Genomic DNA, 16,751 nt, shown 5'->3' on the forward strand with positions numbered 1-16,751 from the left:
ATGATTTTTACTGTTTATTTATATTTATGTCAGTTCTAGGGAAAGGGGGGTGATTTGAAATTTAATGTTTTTTTATTATAATTTTTTTTTTAAAAACTTTTTTTTATTTTTATTTATACTATTTTTCAGACTCCCTAGGGTACTTTAACCCTAGGTTGTCTGATCGATCCTATCATATATTGCCATACTACAGTATGGCAGTATATGGGGATTTTCCTCCTCATTCATTACAATGTGCTATCAGCACATTGTAATGAAGGGGTTAAAACGAAATAGCCTCGGGTCTACGGAAGACCCGAGGCTACCATGGAGACGGATCGCTGCCCCCGGGGGAGCGGCGATCCCAGGTAAGATGGCGGCGCCCATGCGCCGCTATCTTTTTAAGGCTGCCGGCAGCTTTGCCGGCAGCCATCGCTGTGAAAGCACCCGCGATCGGTGCTAGCACCGATCGCGGGTGTTACCGGTAAGCCTTTGCTGCAATATGCAGCAAAGACTTACCGGCTATGGAGAGGGCTCAGCCCGTGAGCCCTCTCCATGCAGCGCGACCCGACCGCCGCCGTGAATACACGGCGGGCGGTGCTTTTCCAGGTGGGGGCCGCAAAATGTTGTCCCGCGGGCCGTAGTTGGCCCGCGGGCCGCGAGTTTGAGACCCCTGCTGTAGCCAAAAGACTAACAAGTACCTTTCCTTAAAGGAAATGGTCTTATTAATCTGGGACATTTAACCAACACCTGATCCTTATGTACCAGACGCGTAGTGGCTTTCCCCATTTTACAATATGGTAAGATATAGTAGTGATACATATGGTAAGTGAAGAAGGAAGACAAATAATTGATCCGAGTTTAGAGGCCACTGGTTATCTCTAATGTATTTAAGAACAAGGTGGGGCTGATGATTTTCTTCTTTTCCCTGGCGAGATCCAGTTTTCCTATTGTAGGAGAAAAAACTTAAAATCATTGTTATGAAAAAATGTCATGGGGAGCCATCATTTTAAAGTCTTCTGGTATGTCAGAAGTGTTGATCAGTTGTAGAGACTAGAGCTCTGCATGCTGTTACATTTTATACTCTCCAATACTTGCACTTCTCATCACATCTGATCACTGAGCTCTATACTAGACACATAGTTTATGAGCCTGCTGTAGTCAGGAGTGCAGTGGTCATCGTGCCTTTCTTAAAGTGACCGACAAGCTGCTGACTATGCAGGTAAAAAGTAACTGCTAAGAGGGTGGTAGAGGTCAAAGCAGCACTGAACTGTGTAGGTAGCTTCAAAGGAACATATTAAGTAGCCTAAACTGGCCTTGAATTTTAAGCAGCAGAAAGCTAATATATAATCATTAAAAGCTTAGATTAACATATGCAAATTAACCTTAACTAGTCATGGTGGTTGGGGCGCAGCTTTATCTAGTTTTGCGGTCACCAGGTAGCAGGATTGACTGACACTTCAGCAGGGCGGGAGACTGCGGTCAGACGGTGAGGGACATGTCAGTTATGCAAATAAGGGCATAATATAGTACAATGACTGCATTACTACATGTAGTCCTTATTAAGGACTGTTACATAGTCCATAACGCGTAGCCTTTTTTTGTACCATACAAGCTTTTAATGCCCATGTCGATCTCATAGTTTGACTTTTAGGCAACAGAAAGCTTTGTGAGCAGAACCATAGAAAAAGTCATTACTTGATGTTTCACAGGCTGGGAACAGTTTCCAGAAGAAAAACCACTTGACATGTTCCTTCTTCCCCCAATAAAACTAGGCAATCCCTATAGTACATATTACAGAGGTTGCAGTCTAGATGGTTGTCTTTATACATTTTATAATTCTATTAACACTAGAAGCTTGAAAAGATTCATTTTAGCAGACAAACAACTGACAAGTTTTGATCCCAGTTCAGAGAGGAATAAAAAGTTATGTAGACCAGAATTAGCTTGTTTCATCCAATTGGTAAAATAGTTGAAAAGAGGAGCAGGTCTGGATAGGGTCCAAAATTGACTCAGGACAAAATATTTATTCTAGTTTTGCAAAGGTTTTCCTAATGATTTCTTCTTGTTGTTGCTGGTGTAGAGTCCCAATTCCCACAGCAGGCGCAGGAAGAGCAGGTCTGCTTACAAGTTGCAGCTAAAATGAAAGTAAAATATTAGTTTGAAATTACTGCGTATACAAGAACTCATGTAAGCTGTTCTGTAGTGTCTCAATGTATGTGCAGAAAGATTTCTCAGCATAAACAATTAGTGGGCCTCAATTCACCCAGTTAAGGGCAAGTGTATGCTATTTGCATCCATTTGTTTGGTTTACATTGTATTGGGGGGTTTTTTCTGTATAAAATACAGAAGCATTTTTTTGCTACAGTAAAATAAAAAATCCATATAAACACGTACACAAAAAAAAGAGGTATAGACTTTGACCTAGAACTCTGGGAGTGACAAATGGCATTCATTATACGTGGTGGGAAATCTTCCCAATTACACAACAATACAGTGTGATCATCAGTGGAGTAACTACCGCTGTAGCAGCCGCTACTCGCCATGTTAATGGACCCGGAGGCATGGTCATGTCATAATTTATTCATGCTGTGCGATTTATTTTAGACATTCATGCATGTGTGCAAGAGATATATATATATATATACACACATACATACACAAGAAAAAAATGAGACTGCACTCCAAGGTAAATGTGAAAAAACGGATGGGAGCTTTATTAGCCCAAGTGCAACGTTCCAGACCCTATTCAGGAAAAAGGATCTGGAATAGGGTCTGAAACGTTGCACTTGGGCTAATAAAGCTCCCATCCGTTTTTTCACATTTACCTTGGAGTGCAGTCTCATTTTTTTCTTGGATATAATTGTCTGGTGTGTCAAGACCAGGATATTGGAGTTATTTGGCAATCTTGGTGCTGCTGGACTTAATGTGTGTGTGTGTGTATCTGCTGTATATATAATATATATGCTGTATATACGTGTGTTTTTACTGTATGTGTATATGCATTATATACTGTATGTATATGCTGTACGTGTGTGTACCTGATGTATGGTGTGTGTATATAATGTATGTAGATTTGTATGATTATATACTGTATGTTTAAGTATTTGATGTATATATACTATGTGTGTATATAATGTGTACATACTATACAATGTGGCCCACTTTTACTAACTAGACATAAATACATGTGCAAAGCAGTTCCACATGTATTTATGAAGTGTCTGAGCTAGTATTGTGTCACGGCTGCACAATGCACGCCACAACACAATCCCATGCACAGAAAGGGGCGTTCCTCGGCACGGCTCCTCTTCGGTCTTCTCTCTGCTGTATTAGCCGTCAGAGACACGTCCATGCGATCTGCCGGCCAGCGCACACTATGATGCGGCGGTGTTGCAGCTGATGACGTCAGGATAGGGAGCCGTGATGAGTATCGGGGCACCGGAGGGCATTTTCTTTTTTTTATGGGCTTGGGAAACTGAGGGCTGGCTGGCCGTATGCCACATGGGGGCAGGCTGGCCATATACTACTGGAGGCTGGCTGGCCATTTACTGGTGGACTGACCAATGCATTTCCCACCCTCGGCTTATACTCGAGTCAATAGGTTTTCACCGTTTTTGGTGGTAAACGGGTCTCGGCTTATACTCGGGTCGGCTTATACTCAAGTATATACGGTATATTTTTTTTAGTTTCAACAAGATTTTATTGAATTTAAATCATAATAGTGCCTTACAAAACGTCATGGCATAACATATGCCCCTTTTTAAGGAGAAGGGGGTCCTCATGCATAAATCTGCTATGGGGCCCAGCCTCTTCTAGTTACACACCTATTAACAAATGTCGATAATTTAAAAAACTGCTTACTATTTTTAAAAAGCTTATTTTTAATTTAAAACATTAACAGCCAAATATGAATTAATTACTTTATTGCATTTAACGTCTTCCTGTATTCTGGGCCATATTGTTTTTTGCAGATTTGTAATTTTATTTTAACTGTACGATTTAACAAATAATATGGCACAAAAACTCTTCAGAAATCTGTTGCTTGCCCATGTAATTGGTAAACCAAGATTATCAGGATAAACTGTTCATCTTCTATAACTTACAGTTTCATCTCCAACTTGTTTGTGAGATTCTATTCATCAAGTTTAGATTTTATAGCACATAAAAGGTTTCATATTAGTCTGTGATCAAAGGTGTGAGAAGTGCCATGCCACGGACTAATAACATCCCTGATCACGGACTAATGTGAAACTGGACTTATACAGAGGACTTACCTTCAGCCCCAACTGTTTCTCAAACCTAGGTGCAACAAACGTCCAAGCACCCATATTTTGTGGTTCTTCTTGACTCCAAATGAAATCTGTAAATTTAGAGTAAAATTTTTTAACTTAGAATTTAACATTATGTTGTTTAAGGTAAAGTACTTAATCACTGATACAATATGGTAAAGATAATGGTAAGTCAGTAAAACAGATTGATAAATAGTGTTGTGTTAATCTTCCTTTTTAAGAAAAGAGGCTTGAATAATTAGCAAGTAATGTAGCCAGAAGGGGCTTCTGTGCCAGGAGCTCCTGAGGCTCATTTGTATCATTTTAAAAAGCAGTTTTCTCAAAAACTAAGCTATTACAAGTAAAAAGAAAAAAGATCCTGTTTCATGGGGCACACACCAGCATTTAAGTATGCTTGGTTTCGAAGCGCTGCATCTATGTGATAGATTTAATTTAATGGATGTCATTTCATACTTACGGTAATAGCCCACACTAACACATTGCAAACAATTATTCACAGGGGCAACACATTACATCAAACTATTATATGTAAATGAAGTCTTTTACTTTTAAATCTGACATGTGTCACTTAAAGCGTTCCTAAGTTATAACCACTTAAACATATCCAGGTGAATTTGAGATTGTTTTTTGTGACATATTGTACTTCATGTTGGTTGAGAAATGTAAGCAATATGTTTAATATTTAATTATTTAATAAATGGAAATTTCGCAAAATTATTTAAAAAAACTGATTTTCCAAATTAAAAATGTTCTATTTTTGGAAATTTAGTTATCAAGTTATTTTGTTGATAACATTTTCCATGTGTCTGCTTTAACTTTGCATCATTTTTCAAACATCCTTTCCTTTTTTAGGATGTTAGGAGGCTTATAACTTTAGGTGTGATTTTTTCACAAAAATCATCAAAACCTATTTTTGCAGGGCCAATTTAGTTAAAAGTGACTTTAAAAGGCCTATATGGAGGGTGAAAAATAAATGGAAGTGAAATTACAGTAATGTAATTTTATCTAACAATATATTCATTGAACACTAAAATTTGCACCTTCACAATGGGTTAAAAAGGAAAATGCATTTTGCAATTTTTATTGCAATTCCTCCTGAGTATGTCAATGCCCGTTTTGTCACTGTAGCCTGCTGTACAGGCACAAGGGGGCACTTGCAAGGGAAAGAGCGTTGTTTCGTTTTTGGAGGACAAATATAGCTGACAAAGTTTTCATGTGTCAGGATGCATTTAGAGAGCCCTAGTGGTACAAAACAGAGGAGAGCCCCAACAAGTGACACCGTTTAGGAAAGTACACCCCTTGGAGAATTTATCAAGGTGTAATTTGTGTATTTGCCTGTAAAGGTGTTTCATTCAATAAGGCCCCAAAAAGGAAAATGATTAAAATCCCCTCCCCCCCCAAAAAAAAACCTTTTACCCCTAATTTTTGTAAGCCACAAGGGATAAAAGATGAAACAACCCCCCCCCCAAAATATGTGTAAAACCATTTCTCCCGAGTGTAGAATAGCCCCTCATGTGAATATAAAAGGTTGTATGGGTACACAGTAGGGCTCAGAAGGGAAAGAGGGATGTTGGCCTTTTAGAAGCTAAATTTTACGGAAATCCTTTACATGTGTCAGGATGCATTTGGAGAGCCCTAGTGGTACAAAACAGAGGAGAACCCCAACAAGTGACAACATTTAGGAAAGTGCACCCCTTGGAGAATTTAGCAAGGTGTAATACATTTGCCCGTAAAAGGTGTTTGATTCAATTAGGCCCTAAAAAGGAAAAAGGTGAGAAATTTTCTATAAAGTTCACTTTATCCGTAATTTTTTATAGCCACAAGGGATAAAAAAATGTAATAACCCTCAAAAATATGTAAAACTATTTCTCCCGAGTGTACAAGTACCCTACGTGTGCATATAAAAGGTTGTATGGGCGCGCAGCAGAGGGAAAGAGGGATGTTTGCCTTTTAGAATCCAAATTTGACAGAAATATTTTACATGCATTTGGAGAGCCCTAGTGGTATATAACAGAGAACCCGAAAAGTGTCCCTAATTTTTGAATGCACACTCCTTAGAGAATTTAGCACGGTATAATATGTGGTGTAGTGTAATACACATAGTGAAATGAGCAATTTGAACATACAGGTGGTTTCCAAATATGACGTGCAATGGATGCCCAAGATGGAAATTGCAATTATTTCTGGAAAGTTTGGGGCCTGTTATGTAACACCCTGGTTTGTGCCACTGTGAAATGTCAGCTCTGTGACTAGTAAAGCCAGGTTTCCTAATGTGAGAAAGACCCTACATATGATCCTAAACACTAGCCAGAAAATACAGCAGGGCTCCGCAATGATAAAGCACTTGGATTACAAATAAATTATAATAATAAATAAAGAACTTGGAGAATTATAAAGGATCTGCTAACAAATCCAGAGGCTTGAAGGGGAAATAGAAAACCTAAATAAAAAAAATAAAACCATAAAGTTTGTAAACTACATCCCTCAAGGAAGTAATCGAGGTGTATAAGGAGCAACAGTTGTTACAGTACCGTATATACTCGAATATAAGAAGACCCAAGTATAAGCCGAGGCCCCTAATTTCACCACAAAAACCTATATATTTTTTACTCGAGTATAAGCCGAGTTTTTTGTGCTGAAAAACTAGGCTTATACTCGAGTATATAAGGTAATTCCTTTTACCAAAATAAATTCACAACTCAGGTCTCATAGTAGTATATGGTATTCTTCCTAACTCCCCCTTTTGGCTACTCAGACTAATGGAGCAGGCGGCCGTGCAAGACAGTTCTGCCCCATTAATCTCTATGGAGCTGACGGAGGTCGCCGAGCGCAGCATTTTTGCAATCTGTGGGGGTCTCAGAAAAACCCCTTTAAACGTTGCAGTTTATTTCACCTGATACCTGGAATAAAGCGCTGCTAATTTTTTTTATACATATACATATATTTCTGGAGGGCTTTGCTTGCCCAGTGCCAAGGTAGCATTCGTCCACATGGTTTTAAAACCTATGTCTGCTGCTTGAAGATTAATATTTTGGGGCCTCAATTTTAGTTTTGCCCTAGGCCGCATACTGTCTAAAACCAGCCCTGGTTCAATGCCATAATAATCTCCTAGAGGGCAGTGGTAGACTCTGACCACAGGGAATCATATTGGATGAATATAGCATCCCACATGGCATGCCAACCACAATTCATCATGTGGGCAGGTGCAGGGCAAAGCTGCGATGCCCTTTGCTCCCGTCCTACTCAGCCATGTCTGCTGCCAAGTGAAAGTGCGGTAAGCTGCCCATTCCTCTGCCCACCTCCACTTCTCCCATGTTCTCTACACCGCCGGGGAGTTATCCATCCATTCAAAGCTAGCTATTGACATATTATAGGCAATGGCAGAATCACAGCCATGAGAGGTCTCCTGGCCAGCAAGACCATCAAGAATATGCACAGTATGGACACGTCTTTCATGGTATGCACATGCTCTATTTTTTTTGCTCAAAAGAGGGCATGATTAAGGTTGGTAAGGTGCCCTGGGCGCAAAGTCTGGTGGAGGCCCCCACTGAATGTAGCATACATACACATCCTCCTGCTCCCTATCGACTATCCCCCCAGCACTACATCTACATACCCCCAGCACTACATCTACATACCCCGCAGTAATACATCTACATACAGCCTCCAACTCCCCTGTAATACATCTAGATACAGCCGTCAACCCCCCAGTAATACATCTACATACAGCCGTCTACCCCCAGTAATACATCTACATACAGCCGCCAACCCCCAGTAATACATCTGTATACACTTTAGTCCCCCACCAGACGCGCAGTCCCATGTAACATACACCTCAGCCACACCAGCCATGCAGTCCAATGTAACAGTCACACCTCAGCCACACCAACCATGCAGTCCCATGTAACATACACCTCAACCAAACCAGCCACACCAGCCATGCAGTCCCATGTAACATACACCTCAGCCACACCAGCCATGCACTCCCACAAAACATACAAATCTTGTTCCAGTTAAGCTCCCCTGACACTAAGAAATCATATTATTCTTTCCTGTCAGGCCCCCACATCTCCATACAAATGACTCACTCTGTCCCTGTGATTTTTCAATTCTCCACTTGTAGTCACACATTGCAGCTCCTTTACTTCCTGCTTTTCCAGGAGGCCCCCGCCCCTTTCCCTGACATCACGGGATCACCTGATATCAAATTGCATACACCTCACACACCGGAAGATCTGTGAGATGTCTGTGTCCCCTGTGTTTATGCTGTGAGCTCAGCTCACAGCATAAACACAAGGCACAGACTCGCAGGACAGCAGCAGCGCTGTGCAACTAATCTGCTCACTGCCATCCGACTGTCCAAAATCTCAGGGAGCAATGTGCAATGCCCCACTATATGGGAGTGCCAACCGCGCACATGAAACATACAAATGTATGTCGCTCTTAGAGAATGGCAATTGTCTCACAGCTGACAGGAAGCAACGTGCCAGTGTGTGGTGCCGATGCTGGGACCCGAACAAGCTGTTACTCAATGTATGTGTCGGAAGACATTGTCAGCTAGTGGGGGGCCCATGGGGGGGCAAGATAGTGGGGCCCTGGGGAGTGCATCCTGGGAGCCTTGCGTATCATCCAGCCCTGATGCCATGTAGGAAACACTTTATAACCTTCTATTTAACAGGACTACTTGTGGGGTCAGCTCAGTTTGACTATTCAAAGCTGCAGACAGTGTTGAGTATCGGCCTTAGAAGACCTGTGTTAACATACATTTGTGTGTGTTGTTAGTAGCAGTAGGACCGAGAAGAAAAAAAAAGAATTTATATTTCAAGATTGTATCTGGATTCAGTGCACTTGGGTGCACTGGGTTGCAAGATCTCGTCACTAAACACAGCGCTGCCATTCCCTTCTGAGTTATGCCTGTTATAGCTGTGACCCGAGGTAGAAGGGAAGAGCTGTGCTACATTTAGTAAAGAGATATCACACACCAGAGCGCACCAAGCACAGCTACAACACTAGTCACCACTACAGATTAAGCATTCACCACTAGTAAAATGAATACGGTATTGAAAGTGTGACACAAACTACCCAAGAATAAGTAGCAAAGCCCATTAAAAAAAAAACTCTCAAATATAAGTTACCGTATATATACTCGAGTATAAGCCGACCCGAGTATAAGCCGAGACTCCTAATTCTACCACCAAAACTGGGAAAAACTATTGACTCGAGTATAAGCTGAGGGTGGGAAATCCATTGGTCACAGCCCCCCCCCCCAGTATATAGCCAACCAGCCCCCTATAGTATACAGCCAGCCCAGCCTGCCCCCAGTAGTATACAGCCTGCCCTTAGTAGTATACAGCCTGCCCCCAGTGGTATACACCTTGCCCAGCATTAAAAAAAAAAACAAAAAAAAAAAAACCTTATATACTCACCCTCCGGTGGCCCCGATGTGCAGCATTGCTCCCCCGATGTCCGCGCCTGTCTTCAGGCTTCTGTGCCCACTGCTCTCTCCCGGCCGGCACCTAGTATGACGCGCCGCTGCTGACGTCATACTAGGCGACGCCCGGGGGAAAGACATGGCGGCGCCCCCGGCAGAAGAAAGAAGACGGGCGCGGAAGCCTGTAGACAAGCGGCGCGGACATCAGGGGAGCAGCGCTGCACATCGGGGCCACCGGAGGGTGAGTATATAATTTTTATTATTTTTTAAGTATTTTTTACTCTTTATAGCTGGATATTGACTCGTGTATAAGCCAAGGGGACGTTCTTCAGCACATTTTTTGTGCTGAAAAACTCGGCTTATACACAAGTATATACGGTATACTGAAAGTATAATACTGTGCATTATACTTTTGTCTCACAATTTGTTTTGTTTAGAATTTGTCAAGGACCCACAATTTTGTTGAGGTTTATAGATATATATATCATACATCTGAATCTTTCATCAGAATTATATGTGGGGGATTTCTCCCAAATGTACACTTAATTTCAAAGAATACTTTGGGAGAATAAACAAATCAATAGATTGGGGAGGTTTAATATATGCTTAATTTTTATTGTTCAAACTTTTTAGTAGCGCCTGGAACAAATTTTAAACATAAAGAGGAATTTGTCACTTGAATTTACCTTTGGCTTTTGGGTATTTGCCCATCTCATGCTGGATTGATTCTAATGGAAACGGACAGAGTTCTTCTATCCTCATGATTGCAAATTTTTGTCCTTGTTCTCCCAATGTTTCTCTTTGTTTAGCCAAAGCATAGTAGTGTTTTCCAGAGCAGAAAATCACTGTGCTAACACTGTGTCATGGGATAAAAAAAGCCATTAGTACTAATGATCAATTTATGAAACTAATAGAGTTCTACATTTCAATTGTATGAATGTGCTATATAATAAAGGTACAATTATGCCAGAAAATGTTTATTTCAGAACATTTCAAGAATAGAAATGGAGCATATATATAGCATGTAAAACTAAAGCAAGAATGAACATCATCACCTGCACATTAAACACTTGCAGACTTTAAAAAAATGCTTGTCACTAAGCGGTTAATCCTTTGTAGCATGAGGAAAACTTATTTTTTTCCCATGAATATAGCTACATTAGCAATTGCTTGCTTGTGTGAGTTGTAGTTTTGAATGGCACCACATATCTCAATGATACATTTTTATTGAAGAGGTTTTCCACCAACAAAGCCATGGCAGTTGTAATAGTTTTGAAGGTCATGGGGACCCCTATAATGCTGGGTGGAACAGTTGGGCAAACACACTTTATTACCATAACCCAGCCCTGACCCCTTAACTCTTTCTGTGTGGGAATAAGAAAAACAAAAAACAAATACATTTTTTTTTAAAGACCAACACTAAATCCACCATCATTACACTATAATCTGTAACTTAAAAAACAAGATAAATATATTTGTGCTAAGCTGCCATTTTGGAACCATTTTGAATGGTCACTATTGACTGTGACATTTGAAGGGTAAACCATTGCTCTTAGCTTGCTACACACTGCACAGAGACCCAATAGTAGAGAAAGAAAGGAGAAGTGCCCCACACTTCAGTCATGTGGGGCACTAAACTGTCTTTTCACATCAATGGGGTAAGTAAGCATTCAAAGACGGCTGCATGACAAGAAGGTCAGCTGAGCGCTCCACAAAAAAGAAGACATAAGATTATCTAAGTGCATCACAGCTGCCATTGTTTGAAGCCAGAACCAGGTGTAGTCCTTAAAGGTAAAGCACTTTACAAAATACAAATGGCTTACTTAATGGAGGGGGATATAATTAACTCCTTTATGACTGCTATATGGCTACATACGTACTATTTGCACATACCCGGTGCAGAAAGGACGTATATAAACGTCATGACCATGGCCAACTTCAAACGCCTATATCTCCTGAACATAGAAACAAAATTTTGGTGTCATATTAAACAGAAGAATCTCCCCTTTAATATGATATATGGATGCTTCACAGAACCAGATATATCCACCCTTAAAGTTGTAATAACATTTTTAGATTTTTATGTACAGCTTTCTATTTCTGATTGTAACTTGAAGAGTGGATATCTCTGGTTCTGTAAAACATCCATACACAATTGTTATATCATATTAAAGGGGAGACTCTCCTGTTTAACATATATGGGTTTCTAGGTGCACGGGTTCAGGAGATATAGGTGTTTGAAGTGTGCCTGTCAGCTGAAGGCAGCATATAGAAGAAGCTGCAGGACAGACTTTCACTTTGCAAAAGTACATGCACCCTCTAGATCTGTAGCTGAACCTGGGAAAGGGTGATGGAATAATATTGTACATATTTATAACATTTTTGGAAAGAATTACTACTTATTAATAAAAAAAACTTTAATAGGAAAATTTTTTTGGCAAATTTTATAAAGAAAAAAATCATGTTGTTAATAAAATTATCCAATCAAGTTAGAGTTTCACATGTCATGAAAAAAAGTCAACATTGTTATGATCTGTAAAGCTTTGTCATTAAAAAAAACATAGCAGTACATCAAAAATTGACCTGAACATTCAGGCACCAATGACCAGTGGTCACGAAGGGGTTAATGTACCTTTTAGATTCTGCAGCAGTGTCTCCTAGAACAGGTTTAAATGTACTTCCAGGCGCCATATCTTCAAAGCTTGACACAGCAGCCTGCAGAAATATTGAAATAAAAAACATAGATGAAACAGAAAGCACATCAAATTTATACACATCTATGAATGTATACTACACACACACACATGGAAACAGAAGATTAAAATTGAGTTCTTGATCATTTTGGTTTGCACAGATACTTAAATACTGTAGTGTTCCAATGACTAGGTTTAAATATATTGCAAGTTTTTTTTTAAGCATAATGTTTAGTTTTCTTTACTTCTTTATTGAATATCTGTGAGATTTTTAAACTTCCGCTACTTTTAGGGTAAATATTCACATAAGATGCAGTATACTGCCGAGGTCAGTAGTTGGCTGCAGCAGTAACGTGTATAAAAAGGCAATTAAAATGAATGGAAAGCAGCAGTTGCAGACAGGAAAGTATAACTGTTGTTTTTTTTTTTTTTTTAATTTCGAAAATAAATCCCTGTTTTTTGTTTTTTTTTTAAATTATACTATGATGATCCAGAGAAAGACAAAAAAAACCCTACAAAGCTGATGGCAAATGGCCCAACAGGGAAAAATCCCTTCCTGGCCCCTAATATTGTGATCAGAATAACCCACCGGTTCAACAAAATCTACTTACAGAAAGCGTCATTCTCATAAGATGTGATATTATTGCTCTCCTGCGGCAGAGACTTCCATAGTCTCACTGGTCTTACAGTAAAGAATCCCCATCTATGGCGATGGTAGAACCACCTCTTCTCTAGGCGTAGAGGATGCCCCTTTTTATAAAAAAGGTCTTTGGAGAGATCCTTGTACTAGCCGTTCAGGTATTTGCACACTGCAATGAGGTCTCCCCTCAGTCGTCTTTTTCTAAGCTGAATAACCTACTCTGTCATTGCATTCTAGTCCCCCCGTTCCCCTAATAATCTTGGTTGCTCTCCTCTGCATCCGTTCCAGTCCTACTGTCGTTTTTATATACTGGTGCCCAAAACTGTCCACAATTTTCCATGTGTTCTCTGAAGTCTGGTACTTAAATACTTTGCTATAGCTGTAAATCTTGTGGGGTATTGGTAGATGGTAAATTTAATTTTAGTGATACGAGTCACCAGTTTTAGAATTTGTTAAATGGAGTGAGTTTTAATGCAAAGTTGTTAATGCTTTATCGCTGTTCTTTGTGAACAAAACAGCCTGCAATGCAAACAACCTATCAGCACATACAAATTGCCTAGTGTAGATGCAACTGTAAGGCCCCTTCCACACCTGCGAGTGTGATGTGCTGAACTCACATCACGCTCACAGCAAGTGCTGCCTGGATCTCCCGGCCCGAACGCTGCAAACCGGAACTGAACTGACATGCTGAGTTCAGCTCTGGTTCAGCACATCACACTCATAAGTGTGGAAGGGGCCTTAGTTTCAAAATAACAGTGATCTCATTTACTAGTGGCAAACAAATATTTTAAATTATTTGATAAATTAAAATAATTATTATAATACTAAAATGTAGTACATTTTAGCAGGTGAGCATTTGCTTTCTGCTATGCCGTTCCTTTTTTGTGGTTATATTGCAGAAAACACCCACCGGTAAAACCCATCGATCCCTGTCATCAAATCTGCCATCGACCCATGGGCGCCACCATGTTGGCTTAAATCGTTGCTCCCTGTAACATAATCAGATAACGATCTGTTGCTGTGACAGCCTCAGGTCATACAAAGACCCGAGGATGTCTCCTTTTAACCCATCTATTACAATGTGCGATATGCACATTTTTCTAGAACTAAAATATATATACAGTAAAAATCATAAACATGTTAGGTATCGCCAGGTCCCATAATGTCTGATCTATCAAAATATAAATATATTTATTCCAGACATTTAAAACCGTAATGTAAAATAGCACCCAAAGTCGAAATCTTTTTTGCAATTTTACAAAATATAAAAAAATTCTATAAAAAGTGATCAAAAAGCTGTACAGTCCTCATAATGGTATCATTGAAAAAGTCATCAAAGGTCGCATAGAAATGACACCACCCACAGCTCTGTACACCAAAGTATGAAAAAGTTATCTGCGCCAGAACGTGGCAAAATGAAGAATTTTTTTTTTGTACAGGTTCTAATTTTTGTAAATGTATGAAAACATTAAAATACCTATTTAAATTTGGCATCCCTGACCCAAAGAATATAGGAGACATGTCATTTGGGCGCACAGTGAAAGCTGTAAAATTCAAGCCCATAAGAATATGGAGCAAAAGCATTTTTTCGCCAATTTCAATGCATTTTTCACTGCTTCTCAGGACATGGCATGGAATATTAAATGCCGTCACTATGAAGTGCAATTTGTTACTGAGAAAGCAAGCCCTCATACAGCTCTGTACATGGAAAAATAAAGTTATAGATCTTTGAAGGTGGGGAGTGAAAATTGAAAAAGAAAAAGGGCCTGGTTGTTAAGGGGTTAACAAAAACCCAGATTTCACAAATATAATTACAACCTGTCTATCAGTCCTGGTGTTTACAATTTTGGTTGTCCCTGGATACAACCGTAAATCTTCTGACTATGGTCGGTTTCTTCTAATGAACAGCTTCTCTTTTCTTCATTGCTGCAATGCTCTCTGCCTCCTGCCCCTACCCCTGCATCACAAGACCAGCTCAGACACAGGCACTTCCTACCGCTTACTCTACAAGCTACAGGCAAGAGAAGGTCTTTATCTGGGAGGGAGGGATATAGCAGTGCTGACTCTGTGTATGTTATAGTCGAGTTAGCAAGCCCGAGAGTGTCATTGTGTTTTATATCCATATCATAATCACTGTACCATGATAATCTAAGCATTGTCAGCACACAGCTTTTCATAGCACAGAGGAATCATGAAGTATCTGCTTAGAGAGTCCCTGCCCACACTCTGGAATTTTACACTGACCATCACTGAGTTATAGGAGCTAAAACAGCAATAAAACTGGAGTAAAATTGTAAAGGAAGGGGGTTAAATATGATCTTTATTGTGTAAGCATCACTATGGGATTTAAATTTGAGAACTTTCTTTCATGGGCAAGCTTTATGAATGCATAACTAGAAAACTCCTTTAAAAGGGTTGTCCAGTTTCAGCAATTTTTTTTGTTTGTAAGCAAAAAGGCTCATATAGTAGGACAGGTTTCTTTTAACTGTTACCAATATATAATTTTTAAATAAAGAAAAATAGTTACCGGATATCTTAGCAACATTTTTGGAGAGGCCACAATCAGGGGTTTTCTGAAATTTCTTATCATTTGTCGCCGCAATAAGTGAAAATACTGCGCAGGTGTTGTGGGGTTAACAATGAACATATTTACAGTATCCCCATCTACTCCTTCTTCGGTGGCGTCACATAGCTGTATAGAAAAGAAATCCAAATGTTTCCAGCAGTTATTTTATAAATACAAAAGTATAGTACTATTATCTGGGCAATCTGGTAATTAACACAACACAATTATACAATCTGCTCTATCCTGGAATACCTGTAAAAAGCGTTCAATGCGGCAGGAAGAATGTTCAGGACCAGCGCCATCGTATCCATGTGGAAGTAGAATCACAATTCCACTCTGTAAAAGCCACTTTGCCTCACCTGATTCAGAAACACAGAAATAAGTAGTAATAAGAAACATGTAGTAATAAGACTGCTATCACATATGTAACATTAGACGCTAAAATACTCAAGTACTACTGTTGAATTTAAGAGATATATGTTATGTCTAAAAACAAAAAGAGAAAGCAAAAAGTCCCATGAGGAAGTATAAAATCTGCATGGAACCTTGTAAACTTCTATGTACAGGCGGTCCCCTGCTTAAGGACACCCGATTTACAGACAACCCATAGTTACAGACAGACCCCTCTGACGTCTGGTGAAGCTTTCTGAATGCTTTACTATAGCCCCAGACTGTAATAATCAGCTGTAAGGTGTCTGTAATGAAGCTTTATTAATAATCCTTGGTCCCATTACAGCAGAAAATGTTTAAACTCCAATTGTCACTGGGGCCAACTTTTTTGTCTGGATCTACAATTATAAAATATGCAGTTTCGACTTACATACAAATTCAACTTAAGAACAAACCTCCGGACCCTATCTTGTACGTAACCCAGGGACTGCCTGTACAAACCTGTCATCAGGGACATAATTTTCACTAAAGACAGGTTGCAAAACACCATTACAGCTGCATTGCAAATATGCCTTTCTGCTTTCCCTAAGCATTTGCATTACAATTTAATTGTGTGTTATAACATTCATTGCAACCTGAAAGAATCCTCTGTGTAGTCCTAGGGGTTGGGCTTTGGTTTAGATGCATTTCAAAAAACAACATGTGACTTGTCTGTGCTGCAGACTGCACAGGTCTTGGCCTCCACCTTTGTTCTCCTGTA

The 16,751-nt window shown here is 39.7% G+C and overlaps 1 protein-coding gene across 3 annotated transcripts in view; it reads right to left on the reverse strand.

The window, feature by feature from the left end:
* Positions 1-523: 523 nt before the first annotated feature.
* DHTKD1 (dehydrogenase E1 and transketolase domain containing 1) overlaps positions 524-16,751 on the reverse strand; it is a 47,893-nt gene continuing 31,665 nt past the window's right edge. For all 3 annotated transcript variants that reach the window (XM_072147360.1, XM_072147359.1, XM_072147357.1), the window contains exons 12-17: positions 15,854-15,960; positions 15,563-15,727; positions 12,335-12,417; positions 10,389-10,558; positions 4,257-4,342; positions 524-2,116 (exon numbers count right to left, since the gene is read on the reverse strand). In XM_072147360.1, coding sequence (XP_072003461.1) covers positions 2,006-2,116; positions 4,257-4,342; positions 10,389-10,558; positions 12,335-12,417; positions 15,563-15,727; positions 15,854-15,960 — 722 coding nt within the window. In that variant the 3' untranslated portion in view covers positions 524-2,005. The remainder of the gene's footprint in view (positions 2,117-4,256; positions 4,343-10,388; positions 10,559-12,334; positions 12,418-15,562; positions 15,728-15,853; positions 15,961-16,751) is intronic.

Source organism: Engystomops pustulosus, chromosome 4 (genome assembly GCF_040894005.1).
Source record: "Engystomops pustulosus chromosome 4, aEngPut4.maternal, whole genome shotgun sequence".
Taxonomy (NCBI): Eukaryota; Metazoa; Chordata; class Amphibia; order Anura; family Leptodactylidae; genus Engystomops; species Engystomops pustulosus.